Source organism: Miniopterus schreibersii, assembly GCF_964146895.1.
Source record: "Miniopterus schreibersii genome assembly, chromosome: 16".
In the NCBI taxonomy this organism is placed as follows: domain Eukaryota; kingdom Metazoa; phylum Chordata; class Mammalia; order Chiroptera; family Miniopteridae; genus Miniopterus; species Miniopterus schreibersii.
In genome coordinates this window covers 23,461,628-23,483,777 of record NC_138116.1, presented here as the reverse complement: position 1 = coordinate 23,483,777, position 22,150 = coordinate 23,461,628, and the positions used below count along the sequence as shown (strand labels likewise).

General features: G+C 37.8%; 1 protein-coding gene across 12 annotated transcripts in view; it reads left to right on the top strand.

Moving 5' to 3' along the window:
* BRCA1 (BRCA1 DNA repair associated) overlaps positions 1–22,150 on the top strand; it is a 50,544-nt gene that overhangs the window by 20,782 nt on the left and 7,612 nt on the right. For 8 of the 12 annotated variants that reach the window (XM_081161606.1, XM_081161604.1, XM_081161605.1 and 5 more), the window contains 11 exons: positions 85–161; positions 757–4,134; positions 4,509–4,597; positions 7,753–7,924; positions 10,505–10,631; positions 12,255–12,445; positions 14,104–14,411; positions 17,147–17,234; positions 19,565–19,642; positions 20,145–20,185; positions 22,050–22,133. In XM_081161606.1, the coding sequence (XP_081017732.1) occupies positions 85–161; positions 757–4,134; positions 4,509–4,597; positions 7,753–7,924; positions 10,505–10,631; positions 12,255–12,445; positions 14,104–14,411; positions 17,147–17,234; positions 19,565–19,642; positions 20,145–20,185; positions 22,050–22,133 (4,633 nt within the window). The remainder of the gene's footprint in view (positions 1–84; positions 162–756; positions 4,135–4,508; positions 4,598–7,752; positions 7,925–10,504; positions 10,632–12,254; positions 12,446–14,103; positions 14,412–17,146; positions 17,235–19,564; positions 19,643–20,144; positions 20,186–22,049; positions 22,134–22,150) is intronic. The other 4 variants (XM_081161600.1, XM_081161602.1, XM_081161601.1 and 1 more) reach the window with 1 other exon arrangement.

The window sequence follows — 22,150 nt, the reverse complement described above, 5'->3', positions numbered from 1 at the left end:
CTAAAATACTTGATCTTGCTCATTTGACAACTCTTTGAACATGTAACTAGTGTTTCTCATTAGGCTTCTGTCTTTTCCCTATAGTGTGAGGGATCATGAATTGTTAGAAATCACCCCTCCAGAAGCCAGGACTGAAGCCACTTTGAATCCTGCAAAAAGGGGTAATGTCAAGTCTTCCCAACATAACAGGCACTGAAGAGAGAATGGGTAGATACAGTACTGTAATTAAATTATTCTGAAGACCATTTGGGACATTTATAATTCACAACATCTCTTAGCACAGTTATAATATCATTCTTTCTCAGATGTTATGGTACAGCCTGATCTATTTCAGTGGCACTAGACTGATGTGATTGTAACAGTACCCTTTTACTTTAAATTTATGTGTTTATATTTCATCTTTTTCATATTGGTATTTAAATATAGGGAGTATGAGTCTGAAGATGGAACAGAGTATGTCTGATACCCAAAGTCTGCTTTTAATTCACTATTACAGGTTAGGGAAATAGGAAGTGTAGTTTATGAGGAAGGAGAATTCTGAAATTAAAATTTTAATTATCTTGAGTAGAACTAATGAGAATACAGTAAAAGGAATTACATGAGAGGGTATGGGCTACATCTTCAGTATACTTGGCTGTTTAAAGGATAGTTTCTCTGAAAATAGCCAGTTGTTTCATTTCTACCCCCAAGTTGTATTAAGTATTTTTTCATGATAATTTCAGTTGTTAATTACCTGTTGTTTTTGTATACTTTCAGCTGCTTGTGAGTTTTCTGAGGACATAATAAATATTGAACATCATCAATCTAGTAATAAAGATTTGACCACCATGGAGAAGCATGCAACTGAGAAGCATATAGAAAAGTATCAGGGTATTTCTGTTTCAAACTTGCATGTGGAGCCATGCGGCACAGATACTCATGCCAGATCGTTGTTACAGCATGAGAACAGCAGTTTACTACTCACTAAAGACAGAATGAATGTAGAAAAGGCTGAATTCTGTAATAAAAGCAAGCAGCTTGGCTTAGCAAGGAGCCAGCAGAGCAGATGGGCTGAAAGTAAAGAAACATGTAATGATAGGCAGAATCCCAGCACAGAGAAAAGGGTAGTTCTGAATGCTGATCCTCTGAATGAGAGAAAAGAACCTCCATGCTCTGACCATCCTAGAGATTCCCAAGATTTTCCTTGGATAACACGGAATAGTAGCATACAGAAAGTTAATGAGTGGTTTTCCAGACGTGATGAAATATTAACTTCTGATGGCTCACATAATGGGACATCTGAGTCAAATGTTGAAGTAGCTGGTGCAGTAGAAGTTCCAAATGAAGGAGATGGATATTTTGGTTCTCCAGAGAAAATAACCTTAATGGCCCGTGATCCTCATGGTGCTTTAATCTGTGAAAGTGAAAGAGTCCACTCCAAACCAGTAGAAAGTAATATTGAAGATAAAATATTTGGGAAAACCTATCGGAGGAAGGCAAGCCTCCCTAACTTGAGCCACATAACTGAAAATCTAATTATTGGAGCATCTGCTATAGAGCCTCAGATAACACAAGAGTGTCCCCTCACAAATAAACTAAAGCGTAAAAGGAGAAGTACATCAGGCCTTCATCCTGAGGATTTTATCAAGAAAGTAGATTTAGCAGTTGTTGAAGAGACTCCTGAAAAGATAATTGAGGGAACAGACCAAGTAGAGCAGAGTGGTCATGTGGTGAATATTACTAATAATCGTCCTGACAATGAAACAAAAGGTGATTATGTTCAGAAAGAGAAAAATGCTAACCCAACAGAATCAGTGGAAAAAGAATCTGCTTTCACAACTAAAGCCAAACCTATAAGCAGCAGCGTAAGCAGTATGGAACTAGAATTAAATACCCACAGCTCAAAAGCACCTAGGAAGAACAGGCTGAAGAGGAAGTCCTCTACCAGGCATATCTATGCACTTGAACTAGTAGTCAATAGAAATCTAAGCCCACCTGGTCATACTGAACTACAAATTGATAGTTGTTCTAGCAGTGAAGAGATGAAGGAAAAAAATTCTGACCAAGTACCAGTCAGACACAGCCAAAAGTGCCAACTCATGGAAGGTAAAGAATCTGCAACTGGAGCCAGGAAGAGTAACAAGTCAAATGAACAAATAAATAAAAAACTTGCTAATGATGCTTTTCCAGAACTGAATTTAACAAACATACCTGGTTTTTTCACTAATGGTTCGAGTACTAGTAAACTTCAAGAGTCAGTCAATCCTGACCCTCAAAGAGAAGAACTAGAAGGGGATGTGGGAACAATTCAGATGCCTAATGGTGCCAAAGACTCGGTGCTAAGTGGGGGAAGAAGTTTGCAAACTGATGGATCTATGGAGAGTACCAATGTTGTATTGGTACCTGAAACTGATTATGGCACACAGGATAGTGTCTCATTACTGGAACCTGACACTGCAGGGGAGGCAGAAGCAGCTCCAAATCAATGTGCGGGTCTGTGTACAGCAATTAAAAACCCCAATGAGCTTATCTATGGTTCTAAAGATACAAAAAATAACAGAGAGGGCTTTAAGGATCTGTTGAAATGTGAAGTTAACCACTCTCAGGAGACAAGCATAGAAATGGAAGAGAGTGAACTTGATACACAATATTTACAGAATACATTCAAGGTTTCAAAGCGTCAGTCATTTGCTCTGTTTTCAAATCTGGAAAAGGAATGTGCAGCAGACTATGCCCACTCCAGGTCCTTAAGGAAACAAAGTCCAGAAGTCACTCTTGATTGTGGACAAAAAGAAGAAAATCAGGAAGAGGAAGAATCTAAAATCAAGCATGTGCAGGCAGTTCACACAACTGCAGGCTTTCCTGTGGTTTGTGAGAAAGACAAAAAGCCAGGAGAGTATGCCAAATATAGCATAAAAGGAACCTCTAGGCTTTGTCAGTTATCTCAGTTCAGAGGCAATGAAACTGAACTCACTCTTGCAGATAAACACGGGATTTCACAAAACCCATATCATGTACCATCCATTTCTTCCATCAGGTCATTTGTTAAAACTGTAAGTAAGAAAAACCTGTCAGAAGAAAAGTTTGAGGAACATTCAGTGTCCCCACCTGAAAGAGCAATGGGAAATGAGGACATTCAAAGTACAGTGAGCCCAATTAGCCTAAATAACATTAGAGAGAGTGCTTTTAAAGATGGCAGCTCAAGTAGTACTAATGAAGTAGGCTCTAGTATCAATGAAGTAGGTTCCAGTGATGAAAATATTCAAGCAGAACTAGATAGAAATAGAGGATCAAAATTAAATGCTATGCTCAGACTAGGTCTCATGCAGCCTGAAGTCTATAAGCCAAGCCTTCCTATAAGTAATTGTAAACATCCTGAAATAAAATCGCAAGGAGAAAATGAAGAAGTAGTTCAGGCTGTTAGTGCATATTTCTCTCCATGTCAAATTTCAGATAACCTAGAACAACCTATGGGAAGTAATTCTGTTTCTCAGGTTTGTTCTGAGACACCAGATGACTTGTTAAATGATGATGAAATAAAGGAGAAGAGCAGCTTTGATGAAAGTGACGTTAAGGAAAGATCTGCTGTTTTTAGCAAAAGTGTCCAGAAAGAAGAATTCAGAAGGAGCCCTAGCCCCTTAGCCAATACACATTTGACTCAACGTCGCCAAAGGAGGGCCAGAAAATTAGAGTCCTCAGAAGAGGACATGTCTAGTGAGGATGAAGAGCTTCCTTGTTTCCAACACTTACTATTTGGTAAAGTAACCAATATACCTTCTCCATCTACCAGACATAATGCTGTTGCCACACGTCTGTCTAAGGAAACAGAGGAGAACCTAATATCATTAAAGAGTAGCTTAAATAACTGCAGTAACCAGGTGATGTCTGCAAAGGCATCCCAGAAACATCACCTTAGTGAGGAAGCGAGATGTTCTAGGAGCTTATTTTCCTCACAGTACAGTGCATCAGAAGACTTGACCACTAATACAAACACCCAGGATCCTTTCTTGATGTTTGAGCCTCCTTCCCAGCAAGTGAAGTGTCAGCCTGAAAACCAGGAAGTTCTGAGTGACAAGGAATTGATTTCAGATGATGAAAGGGAAACTGGCCTCGAAGAGAATAGTCAAGAAGAGCAGAGTGCCGATTCAAACTTAGGTATTTTGTAGAAATGAGCTAAATGTTTTTGGCTTTGGGGGAGCACATTTTACGAGTTTCCAAATACAATTAAAGTAAGTGCTTCTTAAACTTTAAGCATGTTCCTCCTAAGGTGCTTTTCCTTAAAAGTCCTTCGCGTAGCTAGAACATCTCTATTTGAATGAGATTTATTGCACTAATTGTCAGTGGACTTGCTTCTGGTTTTCATTGTTAGGATTTCTAGAGGAAATCAAGGTGTCCCAAAACAAGGCGTGTAATCATTTTCTGTGACATGAAAGTGATACTTGTCCTGCCAATGGGAAGAAACAGATAGCAAATTGCAGAATTTGCTGTCTGTTTTTACATCTGAATCTCTATTTTTATTATCATTTAAGATGAAGCAGCATCTGAGTATGAGAGTGAAACAAACCTCTCTGAAGACTGTTCGGAGCTGTCCTCTCAGAGTGATATTTTAACAACTCAGGTAAAAAGCATGTGTGGATGTGTGTGTGATGTCTTGTGCATTCAGTAGTATGCATCCCGCATTCTTACATTTGCTTTTATCATCCCTTAGAGTTAATGATATAACAGTCATGTGTGGTATCTTGTCTCCTCAAATTAGATTGTAATCACCTGGATTGAAGTCATGCTACCTTTTATTTCATATGTACTCACATACATACCACTGAGCTCACTGCAGAACACTAGATACCGAAGTTAATGAATAAGCTAAACCTTTGAAACCCACTTGCCCTATAGCAAAAACATATGTGAAAGCACTACTGTATCAAAGGAGGGTCATGCATTCCATTTTGGTATACTAATGCATTAGCAGTATAAATGAAATAGTGAGGGATCGTCAGTTGGTGGGGATTTTCGAAGGATACATTCAAACTGGGCCTTGAAAGATGAGAAGAATTTTTCCAGGTGGAAAGAGAAGGGAGGCAGCAATCCAGGCAAAGGCACAAAGGCATAAAATGCCCAGGAAGCACAAAGTTGTTCTGTGTGACTAGAAAATGGCATATGGTGGTTTGGGGGGGAAATAAAAGATAAGAAGGTATGAAGGGCCTTTTGAATGCTCTGCTTAGGAATTTGGACTTTATCCTGAGGGCTATAATGAGTAATAATTATTTAGTTTTCAGAATGCATTACCTTATCTGAGCAGTGGTATACCACCAAGGTCCTTATGGAAGAAAAAGACATGATAAACATGCATTTAAGGAACTTCCACAGTAATCTAGCTGTCTGTATTAAAAGTAGAGATCAGGCCCTGGCCAGTTTTGCTCAGTAGTTAGAGCGTCATCCCATGGACCAAAGAATCGCAGGTTCAGTTCCTGGTCAAGGGCACATACCTTGGTTGCAGGTTCAATCCCTGGCTTTGGTCCAAGTGTGTGTGGGAGGCAACCAATCGATGTGTCTCTCTCACATTGATGTTTTTTTCTCTCTCTTCCCCCTCCTCCTCCTTCCCTTCCATACTCTCTAAAAAATCAATGGAAAAAAATATTCTCCAGTTAGGATTAAAAAAAAAATGTAGAGAGCAGGAAGCATTTGAGATCTTGCTTCCTGGCAACTGTTGTCAGTTTGGCTCAAATACAATCTTATGACAATTCAAAAAAATAATAAAAGTAAAGATCAGAGCAGCATAGTGGAAAATAAAAGAAATAGAGCTAATTTAAGAAACACTTAAGAATTACAATTAAGGAAACTTGGTAACCAATTTGGTTTTGGTCTCCCAAATATATCTGGCCAATTGCCTACGGGGGAATTGTCCAAATTATAAAGTCATTCCTTTGGGAAAACACAAAGGAAAGTTATCTAATTCTTCCATTACTGTTTTTTCCTGATTTTCTAACCGATTTAATTACCACATAGAGGTGAAATGTGATGGTTGTGACAGCAGTGTCTAGAACAGCTTCTGAAGCTTACGGATATCTGTGATTTCTTTCCAGATATACTTAGGCAAGCCCTTCTTGATCAGTAATGGAACTACTCAGAAGCACCACGTGGTGGCAATGGCGCTATTGTGGCCATTGGCAGCAAAACAATCTCAGCATAGCATTGAAAGCCTTTGTGAAGCTGGGAATACATTTTATGGCCATAAAAACCTGAAAACTAAGAACTCAGTGTAGCAGGAGAAAGTAGATGGCTAGTTTTTAGTGGAGGGCAGTCATTTTCAAGGATCAGAAGAAGAAACAGAGGGTGAAACAATCTGTTTCCCTAGGGTTTGCTGGCAGCCATTGATGTTCCTTCTAAAAGTAATGAAGAAGGGTATATTTTGTAAATCTCCTTAATTATGAAATACTTTGCTTATCAAAAATCTTAGACTCAAGAAAGAAGAAAACGTGAGAACAACAAAAAAGAAAGAAAACCTTTATACTTAGCAGGTTTCTTTTTCTTTTAATTTTTTTTATTTTAGCCTCAGGTTTTGTTTTTTTTAATTTATTGATTTTAGAGAGAGGAGGGGGGAGAGAGAGAAACATCGGTTTGTTGTTCCACTTATTCTATGCATCCATTGGTTGATTCTTATATGTGCCCTGACACAGGATTGAACCCACAACCTTGGTGTATCAGGACGATGCTGTAACCAACTGAGCTACCCGGCCAGGGCACAGATTTCTTTTTGAAATGGAGAAATAAACATGAGCCCCATAAGCAAAGAAGAGCCTCTTGTCTTAAGTTGGAAACATTAACTGTCCTTATAGGCTTTCCTAGGGCTGTTTCTGTTGGCTCCTTCTCTCTAACAGATCCTTCTCTCTGAAGTTCTCTCCCCATCTAGAATGGCAGCACCATGCAGGCCATATCCCCAGCACTAGGACAGTGTCTGACATATAATAGATGGTCAACAAATAGTTATGGGATGAACAAATAGATAAATTAATGAATTAGCTCTTCTTTCTGTTAGAAACTAAATGTTCAAAGAATCTTAGAAAAAGAAGCGTCCTCACAAGCCAGAAATCACATTTTTATATGGACTAACCCAAATCTCTTATGAGTCCCACAATACTAAACCTTTGAAACACAGGCTATGTAAAATGTTAACTGAGTCATGCTAATTTTAAATACCAAAAGTGTTTAAGCACCTTGCCCGACTGAGCATGGCTCAGAGGCTGAGCATCGACCTAGGATCCAGGAGATCACGGTTCGATTCCCGGTCAGGGCACATGCTAGGCTTGCAGGCTCAATCCCCAATCGGGGGAGTGCAGGAAGCAGCCAATCAGTGACAACCCTCATCGTTGACGTTTCTCTCTCTCTCTCTCTCTCTCTCTCTCTTTCTCTCTCCCCTTGTCTCTCTGAAATCAATAAAGATTTTTTTTTTTTAAAAAGTGTTTAAACACCTTAATTATTTTTTCATTCCTGAGCTTTTAAAAGAAAGTAATCAACTTCAAAAGGACATCACAATAAAGCAAGTCCACTTGGGAGAGTGAGGAATTTTTTTCCTCCTTTAACAGCAGTCTGAAATAATTTCATGGGTATTAATTGCATTAATATGGTTGGATTAAAAGGTGTTCAGCCAGAACTTATAATTCCATAGTAGGTGATTTTAATTCCCATGTTAAAATTAATTGGTATGACATATTCTTGCATTCTGGCAAATTTCTGAAAGTGTAACTTTCTTGGTGTCATCTTTTGTGTCTGTAGCAGAGGGATACCATGCAAGATAACCTGATAAAGATCAAGCAGGAAATGGACCAACTGAAAGCTGTGTTAGAGCAGCAGGAGAGCCAGCCTTATGACAAGTCCCCTTCCCTCATAGCTGATTCTTGTGCTTCTGAGGATCTACTAAATCTGGAACAAAACACATCAGAAAAAGGTTTGTAATACCGGCCAAATTCCTCTTAAGCAAAATTATTCCCCTCCCTAAGCCTTTATCTCCAGAAAAATGTGGATCTAATGTGAACATTTTATGATCTTTGCTCAGCATATATTTTCTGAGTCACTCCATGGATAATTTTAGAGCCTTGGTTCTAGTCCCTGCTTACAACTAATTTACCATTCAGAGAGATCGAGACAGCCATTAAGTGTCATTGTCTGACTGAATACCTACAATGAGGAGATGCTATGAGGAGCCCATAGGAAGTTGAGTGCAATGGGAGAGACTGGAAATAGGTAACCCCATGATTTTAGAAAGCTTGTAAAACACTCATATTCTTTATACCCCAGGTGTCAGATCACAAAGCCCTATCCAATGTGCTTTCTGGTTTATATGTAGAGATGCACTTTACTTGAAGAACTGCATCTTGAGCCACAGAAAACCCAATTATGTGGTAGAATCAGGTGCTTTATCCCAACAAGACTAGATGTATCTCTAAGAAGGCATTTGGAATGACCAGGTAGATGGAGTTGATCAGAGCTGACTTCCTGTAAGAAGTCAGCTCTGAGCTGAGGGATAACATGGCATAAATGAAGGATAGTAAGATGAAATTTTGAGTATTTAGTTGAAAAAAGCATTATGAAAGACAGTACATTGGGCAGGTTTTTAAATAGGGGCAAATATGTAGCCAAGTAGATGAGAGGTTAGGCACCAGGTCTTAATTATTCAGAATTGTGGCCTTGGTCAGGGAGTGTGCCTTGCTATATTTTTATGTTCAAGGAGAAATAGTAGCTTATACATAAGAAGTTAGGAACTCTGTTGCTATGGCAGTGGTTCGAATGTATTTCCTTAAATGCTTTCTTTGTAGCTGTATCTTCATTTGTTTCATCTCCCAGACAATAAAGCCCAAAGTCTAGTCCCCAGCACAATTCTCTTCTTTGAGGTGCTTTCCCCATCTTCGGTCTAAAAAACAGACTAGACTTTTCATTTTTATGCACAGCTTATAAAATGTTATTGTCTGGCTTTGATCATATGTGTAAATCTTATCTCATTTTTAGGGGAGGGGTGTTTATTTTTTCCTGAAGATCTGTAGACAAAATGTTTCTTTGTGGCCTTTTTTTTTTTTTTTAATTTTATAAATGTTATATTTGTATACATTTTTAGCATGGATTTGAAAACCTTTTTGAAAATTTCTTATGAATCTCTATATAAAACATTTTTGCATTTTTATTAGGAGGTTTTACTTTATCTTTTGTAATAAACTTACTCATTGTTCTAGGGTCTTTGCATCAAATGTCCTGCCCTCAGCATAGTTCTGCCCTACTGTTTATCTAAGTGTCAGTTCCAAGCCTGCGTAATATTTTTGTGCACATGTATCTACCCATTATAAATTATGTGTACCTCCCTCTGCTGGTAAAGTTATTTCATATCAGGCACTTTGTCATTTTTTTCTCCTGGATTACCTGTCATTCAGAAAGCAAATATTAGCATTTATAAGACTATAGTCTGTTACAGTGGAAGTGATTTTTAGATACATCAGGGCTTTTTTTGTCTTGTAGTATATTCATTCCTGGAAGCACTTGTTAAAAATTCCTATGCTCCTCTCCTAGAAATTCTGAATCAACTGGGTGGATGAGTTATATGCTTTTTAAAGCTGTATTTCCTTATGGGTTCTTTATAGTTGATCATTTCTTAATATCTCTTTCCTTCTTCCCAGTGTGTTTTCCTTTGATTCTCCCAATACTTTGCACATAATAGGCAGTCAGTAAATTTATTAAAGATTAGCTCTGGCCCATATTCCCTACCCATGAAAAATATAATATATAACATGTTAAGATCCCCAGATGAGGAAATTATTTAAGGGGTACTATGGTACTCTCCCAGTACTTGGGCTCTGGATCCCTGCATTTATGAAATATGGATTAAGGGAAAAGAAGAACAGAAAAATTTTGCCCTATGTTTTTAGGTACTATTGAATAATTGAATTCTAACTGAGATTAGCTTATTTTCTTCCTAGCTTGACCCCATTGTAGTGCAAAGAGGAACTCGTATGCTAAATGTTCAAATGTGATGGAATGACTTTTTAATATCTGTATGTCTGAGGCTTCCTCCCTATACTTTTTTTTTTTTATAACCCTTTCTCAGTTGAGTATCTTTAGTTACCCAGTCTTAAAGTGTTCCTTTTATTTATTTTTTAGTTCCATTTGGTGCAGGATCATTTGTGTTTATAAAATTCTGTCTGATATACTTGCTTAAAAAGCAACTTGATTGTCACAGATTGCTGCTTTTGAAAATCAATATACTCACCCTGGCCGGATAGCCCAGTTGGTTAGCGCTTTGTCCTGATATGCCAAGGTTATGGGTTTGATTCCCAGTCAGGGCACATACAAGAATGAACCAATGAATGCATAAATAAGTGGAATGACAAATCAATGTTTCTTTCTCTCTCTCTCTCTCTCTCTCTTCCTCTCTCTAAAATCAATAAATAAAAATTAAGAAAAAAATTGATATACTTACCTGAATTATTACCATCAGGACAAAGCAGTAAATTTCTTTGTTTTCCCATTCCATTTAAAACAGTATTAACTTCAGAGAAAAGTAATGAATATCCTATAAGCCTGAATCCAGAAAGCCTTTCTGCAGACAAGTTTCAAGAGCCTCTAGATACTTCTAGCAGATACAAAAATAAAGAGCCAGGAGTGGAAAGGTAAGTAATAAATGTCAAATTGTGGTATCTAAGTAAAACCTTTCTTTACATTGAACTCTTAAATATTTTTCACCAAACTTGTTTTTTGTATGCAGACATTTCCAACCCCATTGCTCTAGGATACTTCTTTTGTGTAATTATATATAGGCTTTTTGGACCTACACAAGGCATGAGCTACAACATGAGAAATGCACAGTATATCTGTCCTTCTGAAGGGCAGAACAAAGCTTAGAACTAAAACCTTAACAAACATGGAGGCTAATGGTAGAGTTCTCCAAGGCAGCCCTTACCCTAATTAAAGGGAAGGTTTTGCCTTTCTGGAAAAAGTGTACTGATTTACCCCAGGAAATATTCACAGTATCTTTGGGGTGTCTATTCAAATCACTATTGAGATTAGACTGTATAGTACTTTATATTTTCAAAAATACTTTACCTACTTGCTCATTTGATCTTTACAACAACACTGTGAAGATAAAAGGACAAGTTCTGGACTGTTGTTCCTATTTGATGATTCAGGAGAATCTCAGAGACATTAGAGTCACACATCTCACTTCTCTAGGAAGGAAAAGGAATTTATATTTATTGAGCTCCTACTGATGAGTATATGTACATTTTTACTTCTTTTTCTGGGAATAGTGACAAGTTTCTCCTTTCAAAATCTAATCACACCATATTTTCCAAACCTCTTGGACTGGACTAAGGATATTTTGAGTCTGGGGTACTGGCACTAAGGCTGTGACAAAATTAAAAGATCTGGCCTCCAAAGGCACTAAACCTATGTTTAAAGGTAATGACTTCATTGCCACGCTTTAACTAGTTGAGCTAAGCACCCATTTAATATTTATACCAAATATTTCTGCTCTTCCTCCCCCTCCCCCTAAGAGACTTCTGTCAAAGAACCTACACATTTGATTGAACTTCCTCCTGCTAGACAACTTGAGAGCAGCAGTTTAGGTCTCCCTCATCTTTAATCCACAACGCCTAGTTTTAGTGCCTGACTCTTAGTAAATACCTAATATTTGTTTGAATTAATTGAATTGAGCTGATCTCTGACGTCCTTTAAATCTTTTAAGTATCTTAACCAGCAAAGTCCTAAAACCTGAAAGAGTAAAGGAATTACTGTGTGCATAGACTCTTCTAACTGTTTTATAGCTGGCTTTTGTTTTCAGAATGATTCGACATTGAAAAGGCAGGAGATAAGGATGAATCTGTGAATTTTACTGAAATTGGATATAGAAAGAATGAGTGTAGCGATGTCAAAATTAATCATTAACTTTTTACTTTCATGAGAAGATGTGATTCTAACACATCCATGGGGACCCAAGTGGAATAGACTTTCTATTTTATAGAATTTGAGTAAGTGGTAGTAGATAATTTGCTGCAATTTGCTGGCATGCTTTTAAACAGGTAGGAGACACACTTACTGCCTCAGACCAGACCGTAAGGGGAGATGTTCTGTGTCAACCCTGACATGTTGGCAGACATCATGAATCCAGACTTCTAGTCCATCACTTGGGTGTCTCTCCAAGAATGAGCTGTTTCACTTATGCTTTGGCTGCCTGGGAAGTATGATAAATCCTTTCATGAGCTGTGGTGATAACTTTCTCTTTTCATCTTTGCCAGATCTTCTCCTTCTACATCCCAGTTGTTAGATGATAGGTGGTATGTGCCGAGCCACTCACAGAGCCTTCAGAACAGAAACCGCCCACCTCAAAAGGAGCTCATTGAGAGTGTTGATGTATTGGAGCAACAACCGACCAAGTCTGAGACCCAAGATTTAATGGAGCAGTCTTATTTGCCAAGACAAGATCTAGGTAATATTTCATCTGCTCTGTTGGACAAAACACTTTTATTTTACTCTGAATCTTACCTAAAGGTATTCTGGTTAATCATCTTTCAGATGTAGTATTATATCATGAATGCATCTGTTATACTTAAATTCATTTTTTAAAAATAGCTTGAATGTTAATCCAAGTTTACTTGAAAATTATTGCAGTTGTTAATCTGTCTATATTGGTTTAACACTTTTTGAAGATGAGAGAATCTTGGTGTGCTCTAAATCATGTTTTATTTCAACTGCTAGATAAAAGTTCTAGGGCCCTAGAATAAAGGTTTAGGCCTGTCCTTGATTGAAAGATGAGTCAAATCTCCAAAGTAAGCTCTTATTTTCTGAATTAATGAATATAAATGACTATATTTTAGACTTTATAAATCACTTTAAATGACCAGTGTGTTTTTTGACTTGTGAATCAAAGTTTGATTTAGTAAAGAAAATTATGAATTAAGCCTCAGAAACACGTTATCATAAAAAGTGCTCTTTGGCATCTAAATGAGGTATTTGGCCATTTTAATTAGGATCATTTTAGGAATCTCAAACATTCTACTTAGTTATGCTTACTTCCTGATGGAGTGACATTTTCTGAAGTGTTTCAGGGATATTCTCCTGTTTGTTTTTTTCTCTCCTAGTTTTAATATGGTAATGATATCTGATGATTTTAAGTTTGAGTATTTTTCATATTTCAATTTTTTTTCCTTCCTTATTAAAGTATTATATGTTCATTCCCAAATGGTGACTAAAAAAGGTTATTTAAACTAGATAAAATGATCGAAATTATAGAAAGCAGACCTTATAATATTTCATTTCATGGATTCTAAGGTGCAAATTTTTTTCATGTTAGGACTCTGAAATAGGATACCATCTTAAAATCAATGGAATCTTTTAATTTTTTAAATTATTCTTTTTTAATCCTCACCCGAGGCTATTTTTTCCATTGCTTTTCAGAGAGAGTGGAAGGGAGGGTAGGGAGGGAGGGAGGGAGGGAGGGAGAGAGAGAGAGAAACACCGATGTTAGAGAGACACACCAAATCACTTGCCTCCCACAGACAGCCAGTTGCCCTGGCTGGTGTGGCTCAGTTGGTGGAGCATTGACCTGTGCACCAGGAGGTTGCCGGTTTGATTGCCAGTCAAGGGCACATGCCTGGGTTTTGGACTCAGTCCCCAGTAGGGGACGTGCAGGAGGCAGCCACTCGATGTTGTGTTCTGATATCAATGTTTCTCTCCCCTTCTCCCTTCCTCTCTGTCTAAAAATCAATAAACTATTCTTTAAAAAAATTACTGTGGCACACCAGTTGAAAATCACTGACTTAGCATAATGTCCTCAGTTCATTCATGTTTGTGGTGTGTGACAGGATTTTCTTTTTTTAAAGCTATTCAGCTTTTTATTTCCTTAAGATACATTTCTAAAACTTGAATTATTGACTGAAAGTGTAAACACACATGGTTTTTGGAATATAATGCCAAATTGTCCTTTAGAAAAGTTAAGCCACTTTGCACCCCAACCAACATTGTATTAGCGCACCCATTTTTCTTTTAACCTAACTTGGTCTGTCCTTTTAATTCTTATCAGAGCCTAGACATTGTAATTCAAGGTTCATTGTCATGTAGATTAAATTTTCCCCCCATTCTTTTCAGAGGGAACGCCTTACCTAGAATCTGGAGTCAGCCTCTTCTCTGACGACCCAGAGTCTGATCCCTCTGAAGACAGAGCCCCAGAGCCAGCTCATGTTTGCAGCATGCCAACTTCAACCTCTGCATTGAAATTACCCCAATTTCAAGTGGGAGAATCTGCCAAGAGTCTAGCTGCTGCTCAGACTACTACTGCTGGGTATAATGTGAGGGAAGAAAGTGTGAGCGGAATGAAGCCAGAAGTGATATCTTCAACAAAAACAGTCAACAGAAGAATATCTATGGTGGCCTCAGGCTTGACCACAAAAGAATTTGTAAGTGTATCCATATGTATCTCCCTAAAGACTGAGACTTCATTTACATACTACAATAGTTTTAAATAGGTACTAGTGATAAATAACTTATAGGAAGAAATCTAGGAAACGGCACAATTCTATGTAATTTAATTTTCATTACTAATTTCTGAAATTTTGGACCTAGGTAAAACTAAAGCATGGATTATTTTGTATAAATTTACTTAAGAATAATTTTTAGCCTGGTTGGGTAGCTCAGCTGGTTAGAGTGTTGTCCTGATAGGCCAAGGTTGTCGGTTCGATCCCTGGTCATGGCACACGCAAGAAGCAACCAATGAAATCAATGTTTTTCTCTCTCAAATCAATTTAAAATTTTTTCAAAAAAAGAAAATTTTATTAGAGAGATTATGGTTTTGGGTATGATATAGAGCTTATTTTACTTTAATTTTATTTAAGCAAGTAAGTGTAGCTCTACTCCCCAGAAGGCATCTTTCCCCTACCTTGGTTCACGTCAGAGAATGCACCAGCATAATTAACTAAATTCAAATTGGTTCCAAGCACACTGCCAGATAATGGCATTTATCCAGTGTTTATTTGCCTTTATCCTGGCTTGTGACAGTTATTCAATAACCTGCCCTATCATTTCTGCTCTACAACAGCCCTCCTCCCTATTAGGATTTTGACATCTCCTTGGGCTCCTCATGCCAGAGACAGGAATTGTTTCACACTATGGAAAAATACCCATTAAAATATTAAGACCCCTGAAACATCATTTCTGCTTAGGCTGAGTGTAGATTTCAGACATCTTAGGAAATTTACCTCATGTGTAATTAATCACCATTGGTATCATTTCATAATAAGATAATAATTGAGTGAATATATCTTAAAAGACCGTGATAAGATAACACACCAGAGTATCAAATGGATTCAATAGTGGGTGTAATTTATTACACACTGAGAGATGACCCAGTCTTTCTTAAGTGTCTTTTTTAATATACCCTTCCTAGATTAAGAACCATTTCTCATCTAAGTTCTCTCTGGGTAGCAGCTCAGCATAACATTCTCTGTGGCCAGATGTGTCCCACTACTAAAAGGGCAAAGTAAGCTATGTCTGCCCTAGAAGATGCAATGAATAAATCCATTCATTGAAAATTAGCATTTCTTGCTCTGGCTGGTTTGGCTCAGTGGTTAGAGCATCGGCCTGAGGACTGAAGGTTCCCAGGTCTGATCCTGGCCAAGGACATGTACCTCAGTTGCAGGCTCGATCCCCACCCCCAGTTGGGGTGCGTGCAGGAGGCAACCAATTGATATGCCTCTCTCACGTCGATGTTTCTCTCTCTCCCTTTCCCTTCCACTCTCTGAAAAGCAACTGAAAAAATATTCTTAGGTGAAGATTAAAAGAAAGAAAATTAGCATTTCATGTTTTGAAGTTCAGCTTTTCAGAGAAGGCTAAAGTGATCTAATCTTTCTTGCCATGGGCAATTCTGACCTACAGATTAGACTATAAGTGGCTTGGGTACATATTGTCTTTAAATAAGCAAAGAGGAAAACTTTTCAGCTCTATTCAGATTTGAAGTGTGGTAAATTTATTATAAAAGCTGCTGACTGTATTACACATGATTAATTTTGAAGCCCATATTAAGATGATCTTTTCAGCAGTTGCTCTTCTAACTGAACAGTGTTCAAGGTTGGGATTTCAGCAATTAATCAGTTCAGAATTGCTAATGATCCTGGCAGAGGGCAGTGGCAAAGGGGGGGAGGATGTCATTAGCTTCTCTAGCCTGCCTTTTTAGTGCACTGTGGCAGTATGGAATGAGGCAGCGTGAAAGAAGGATGGCCTGATCTCCATTGCAGTATTGTGCAGCACATAAATATTGGCATGGGCAGTGATGATTAATAAATGATGGCTCTTTGTAAACAGAGTTATTTACCAAGCAGCTACTAATTATGTCAACTCTGTCCATAATGGATCTGGTTAATTTCTTTTACTGCCTATTGATTTTTATTTGATTTTTAGATAATAGCTAGAAGGCTCTAGATTTCTTTTGGGAATAATATGAGTCTCTTCCAGTCCTTCTCCTTAAGAGGAATTGATGGTTTTTGCACTCTTGAATGTTTTATAGTTATCAGAATGTTGCATCTTGTTTGTTTGACTTTTGTTTGCACCTGAAATTATGCTTAGAGAGAGAGAGAGAGAAACATCAATTGGTTGCCTTCCGTATATGCCCCAACCGGGGATTGAACCCACAACCCAGGTATGTGCCCTGACCAGGAATCAAACCAGCAATCTTTTGGTGCACAGGTCACTCAACCAACTGAGCCTCTCCAGCCAGGTGCATCTTGTTTTTAAGCCACATATCTGTAACATAACTTTCTGTGTAGGCTAATTACCTCTCAGCTTATATAGTGTAGGCTGATAAATCTGTATTATAGTACAGTAGAGTAGCACTCTGCAAAGAACTAGATGTCTTAGGGAATTCAATGATATCTGCTATTAAAGGGAAAATAAATAATTATTTTGAATCCTTGGTTATAGTTCATGTTTCATGATAGTTCATGTTTCCTAACATGAACTACTTTAGAATTTCTTCCTCTGATTCATACATATTTTGTATTAAATTGAGACTTCAGACATGTCAGAATAAAAAGAATGTACCTTTTCTGTGAAGAGAAAGATGGAGATTCAGAGCTAGGATAACTAATGCTCTAAGCTGTGCACTAGAGGTAATTTATAATAATATATGATTTGATTTCAGATGCATGTGCACAAGTTTGCCAGAAAATACCACATCACTTTAACTGATCTAATTACTGAAGAGACTACTCATGTCATTATGAAAACAGGTATACCAAGAACCTTTATAGAATGTGTTGCATCTGTTGCAGAGAACTACATGAAGAAATGGGAGTATTTGTTAAGCATTGCATGGGTGAAAGTCTTCCAGTAGGTGATCAACTATTGTTTTGTGAAAGAAAATTAACAGCTTTGCTACTTCCTAACCCCGTTTTGTTTTGGGTTAAGATTTGGAGAGTGATGCGCCACTTGTACTAGTCCACCCTGCCCTGACTGCTCTGTGTGAAGGGCTTTCTGGTAAGACAGAGCTCAGATCCTGGAGGAGCAAGTAGGGCAAAGAAGAGAATGGGACGGAAGTGAGTCTTTATTCAAAATCTGTGTGGTTGGAAACCCTAACTCCATTCCATGTCCTTGCTCCACACAAACACTAGTTTGAGTGTAGTGTTGAGCGTTTTTCAGGATTTAAGTCTGATGTCAGCTCTGAGATAGCCTAGCATATGAAAAAGGAAAAACAGAAGGGGAAAATTCATTTGTCCTACACCTTGCCCTTTTTAAATCTTAATTATGACTCTCAAGATAACAGAGACTTCAGAGGCTTTTAGTTGACTGTAAGCTAAATCTGAGTAGACATTTCAGACTCATTTGAAGTTGGACCTCAGTAATGCAAACCTAATGTCTGGTACAAGTAAAGTAAAAATCCTGCCCTGGCCGGTTTGGTTCCGTGCTTACAGCCAAGGGTCCCGGTTTGATTCTGGCCAAGGGCATGTAACTCCGCCCCAGTCTGGTTGTGAGCAAGAGGCAACCAGTCAATGTTTCTCTCTCTCCCTCCCTTCTACTCTCTCTGAAAAAGCAATGGGGAAAAAATATCCTCAGATGAGGATTTAAAAAAAAAATCCTGACACCCCCCAAACACCACCACCACAGCATTCTCTGCTGGAATGCCTGGAAGATATGGGCTCTGTTTTGGGCACTATGCTTTTTGAGCTGGTCACTAACATGTTAGAGAGTGTTTATCCCGAGGTAGATGATGAAGAAAAAGGAATTCAGAACAACGTCATCTGAAGAACAGATAAAGGAATGAGAAGACTTAAGAGAACAAGACCACTCTCTTTAAATATTTGAAGAGTTATTATCTGGAAGAGAAGTTAGATGTTCTCATTGGCTCTAGGAAGCAGAGACCAGTGCATGCAGTTCTTAAAACCTTTCTAACAAAATTGACTCTGAGGAAATACAATGATCCACTCTGTTCATATCACTGCAGGTCCTTGAGTACAGGGTCCAGACTCCTTGGCAGAAGCACATTGCCTTAGAATTTCTAAGATGTTAACTTATACTGTATACATGTCATACCACAGGGTCAGAGGATAATACTCACAGGAACCAGGTGCCAGAACAAGTTACCTCGAAACGTGCTATTTTAGAGTTGGAGGTCATTAAAGTTTAATATATCTTAAACTGTAGGTTTGGATCAAAGCTGCTGGAAGGTGAAAATAAAACTTTAAAATGTAAATTAAATCTAAAGTAATTAGTCTTTAAACTTAAAGGCAATAAAACTTTTGAACTAAAAATGAGCTAACATTTCTGCGTTTAAAGCATATTATTAAATCAGCTTTCATAGCAGTTAAACAAAAAGCTATAAAACTGTGATGAAAGAAAAAAGATTGTAATAATTTGTGAAGAATTCTGTGAGAGAGAATGGCTGTTGCTACTATTGGCAAATGGACTGCTGTGTTTACGATTTAGTTAAATACATTTATTTCCTCAGTTTGCTTAGTTCTTCAGAAAGGTTTTTGAAACACTAGGAAATAAACAGAAGCGATTCTTCAGCTACTGCTTTCTGAAATACTTATGTAGAGGGGAGAAAAGCATTGAAAATACTCTGTATTTTTCTGTCCTTCTCAGGGGAATTAGGAATTAGGAGGTTAGGATTCCCCAGGTAGAAGTCGGGGGGTGAAAATTTGTCACTTACATTGACATTTCAGATATAGGATTTCAACAATTCTGTTTTCTTTTCCTTCCACATATTGCCATTCAGTAAAACAGATCTTACCCATCCACATGTTTCAGTACTACTGGTGTAGATAATTCCCTGAACATACTGATGGAGGTCTGTAGCTAGTCTTGGCTTCTAGAAGAAAGGGCAGGCATCTCCTGTGGTTTTAACTTCATGTCAGCCTTTTCCAACTTCCAAAGATCCACCCATGCTGGTTATAATTAGGGGTGCTTCCAGCCTCTGATTCTATCACCAGGGTATTGGAATAATCGATCCAGATTGAGTTCAAATAGCATATGGAGCTGGAGCTCTTTAGCTTGTTAGAGCAGCACTTCCTGACTTTGTTTTCAACCTCTACTAATCCTTCGGATATTTTTCATTCTGCAGATGCTGAGTTTGTATGTGAACGGACACTGAAATATTTTCTGGGAATTGCAGGAGGAAAATGGGTAGTTAGCTATTTCTGTAAGTGCATTTATCCCTCTCTCCCTTTAACACTTCAGAATTACATTTTTACACCTAACATCTTAGCACCTAAGGTTTTTTGCTGATGGTGAATCTGGATTACCAAAAGGTCTTTAATGATAATGCTAAACTAGCTTTATCTTTAACGCATATGTCTTTGTTCAGATAAGCTGGTGATGTTGGGAAAATGGATTACTTTTTATAACTAATAGGACCTAATTTGCTTCTAGCAATGTTAGCATATGAACTAGGGATTTCTTTAATAGTAGGCAGAAGTTCATGTGCAGCAAACACTGTTATAATGTTTGGTTTATGCATCAACTGTGTCTCCAGAAAGAAATCACTACTACAAGTCTTATTAAGGAACTGTGGCTTTATTGAGAGGGGACTTCAGCTCAGTGCTGTTCCTCCCAGGTTCTTACATGAATTGCTTCACTATCCACGTCCATGAAAAGAGCGTGTTCTTCTGCATTGTGACCTGTCTTTTCTGTAATCTCTTTAGGGGTGACCCAGTCTATTAAAGAAAGAAAAATTCTAGATGAGGTAGGTACTCGATGTTACAAATTAATCAGAAAGACTTGATTCCATTTAGTCACATAATCACTGCAAATTTAGCTGCTTCCTTCCTCGCACCACTTTTCACTTCCTTGCATCACTTTTCTTTGATGATGGGGATCATCAAGAGTTATGCAGAGCAAACCCAGAAATTCTGTGTCCTCACTCACTTGTTCTAAATTTCAATAGAAACAATCCTTTCCTTGGAAGAAGGAAAAGGAATTTGTAAAGCAGAAAAAAGATTCATAAGCAAAAGAAATAAGCCCACCTAAATCTATATACATAGACCTTGCTCGATAGAGAACTGTTTGTTCACTGCTGTTGAAGAAAAATCCTTCATATTAATATGCAAATGTATTTGTTTAGAAATCAGATTCCTTCAAAGAGATGTTACTCTTTATGATACTGAGAACAGTGAGAGGTAAATAAGATGGGTGTAGGAGGAGAAATAATTTTAGAACAGAGCCATCTAAGAGCTCCTGGTGACAACAAACAGATTAGGGAAAATAAAACTAGCAAAAATCGTTTTAAACTATTATATACTATTCAGTATATTCATAATTAAGTGATATTTTTGTTGGTTTTAACTTTCATTCAGTGGCTTATATTATTGGGAGCCTACTATGTGCTAGGTACCAGGAATACAGCAGTAAACAAGACTGACAGGTCCATGCTCTGGTCAGATTCTTGTTCTGTTAAGGGAAAATACACAGTAATAAAGATCATTTAAAATACCAATAAATACTATGAACAGCAGGTTAGTAATTGACCAGAGACAGAGATTGACTACTTTAGTTAAGGGGACCAGGGATGGCTTCTGAAATGCTTGAACTGAAACCTAAAACACAAGAAAGAGTTGGCCTTAGAAAATGTAGGTAACAAGTTTTATAGGCAGAAGAACAGCAAGCATGAGGGTCATGAAATAGGAATGAGCTTGTTTTTTAAAGAAAAATAGACTAGTGTAGCTGAAGGGTAGTAACTGGTGAGTAATATGTAGGGAGCAGAGGTTAGACAAGGGATTAGATGTGTAAATTTGGAGATTTATACTAGACATCCAGGTAGAGAAGTTAAGTAGGAGCAGGGGTACAATCAGGCCTATAAATTTAAGAGTCATTTCCAAATAGATGACATTTATCCTTAGACTCTTCTCATTCAAGCGACAAGGAAGTATTAAGTGGTCTTTCCCCTAATATTAGCCTGTGGTTATACTATCATGACTTTGTTTTATTTTGTAATACTCTTGGGAATAGATAGGATCTTCCCCTATAATCTGAGTTTTAGTCAGAATTGTTTCTAAGCATTCTTCCTCTAATTTCTCCCCAAAGTCCTAACCTCCCCAATCCCATTGCTCTCATCCTTAACCACTGAAAATAGTGATATGAAAAACTGTTTTCTTCAGTGTATGAAGTGTCTATTTTATCATTTGGTTTTATTAACTAAATCTCTCAGTGAAAATCTAAAAAGCCCTTAGATGGTAATACGCAATTGATTTAAGAGATCAGGAATTCTCCTGTTATCTTTATAACAGCACAGTATTAGCAGTTTAATCTAAATGCTAAGTGAATGTTTTGAGAGGAGATAGATGTTGAAAATTAAAATACATTAAGTCCCAGTGAGGTGAAAAGCCAGTTGTTAATTCCTGCCCACAAAGATTTGCTTCAAGGAATTGATTTCAGCAGCTGAGATACTGGTTGTTTCATCCAGTCCACCAAAAAGAATGATTTGAGGGGAGCGGTCAAAACATTGACTGGCAATACTCAGTTCCTCAAATATGACGCATCTACTCTGCTTCCATTGAGGGAGGCTTCTTCTTTTTCTCTGATCCCTGTGGTTTGCCTTTGGTTTCTTTCAGCATGATTTTGAAGTCAGAGGAGATGTTATCAATGGAAGGAACCACCAAGGTCCAAAGCGAGCAAGAGAATCCCAGGACAGAAAGGTAAAGCCCTCCTCCTC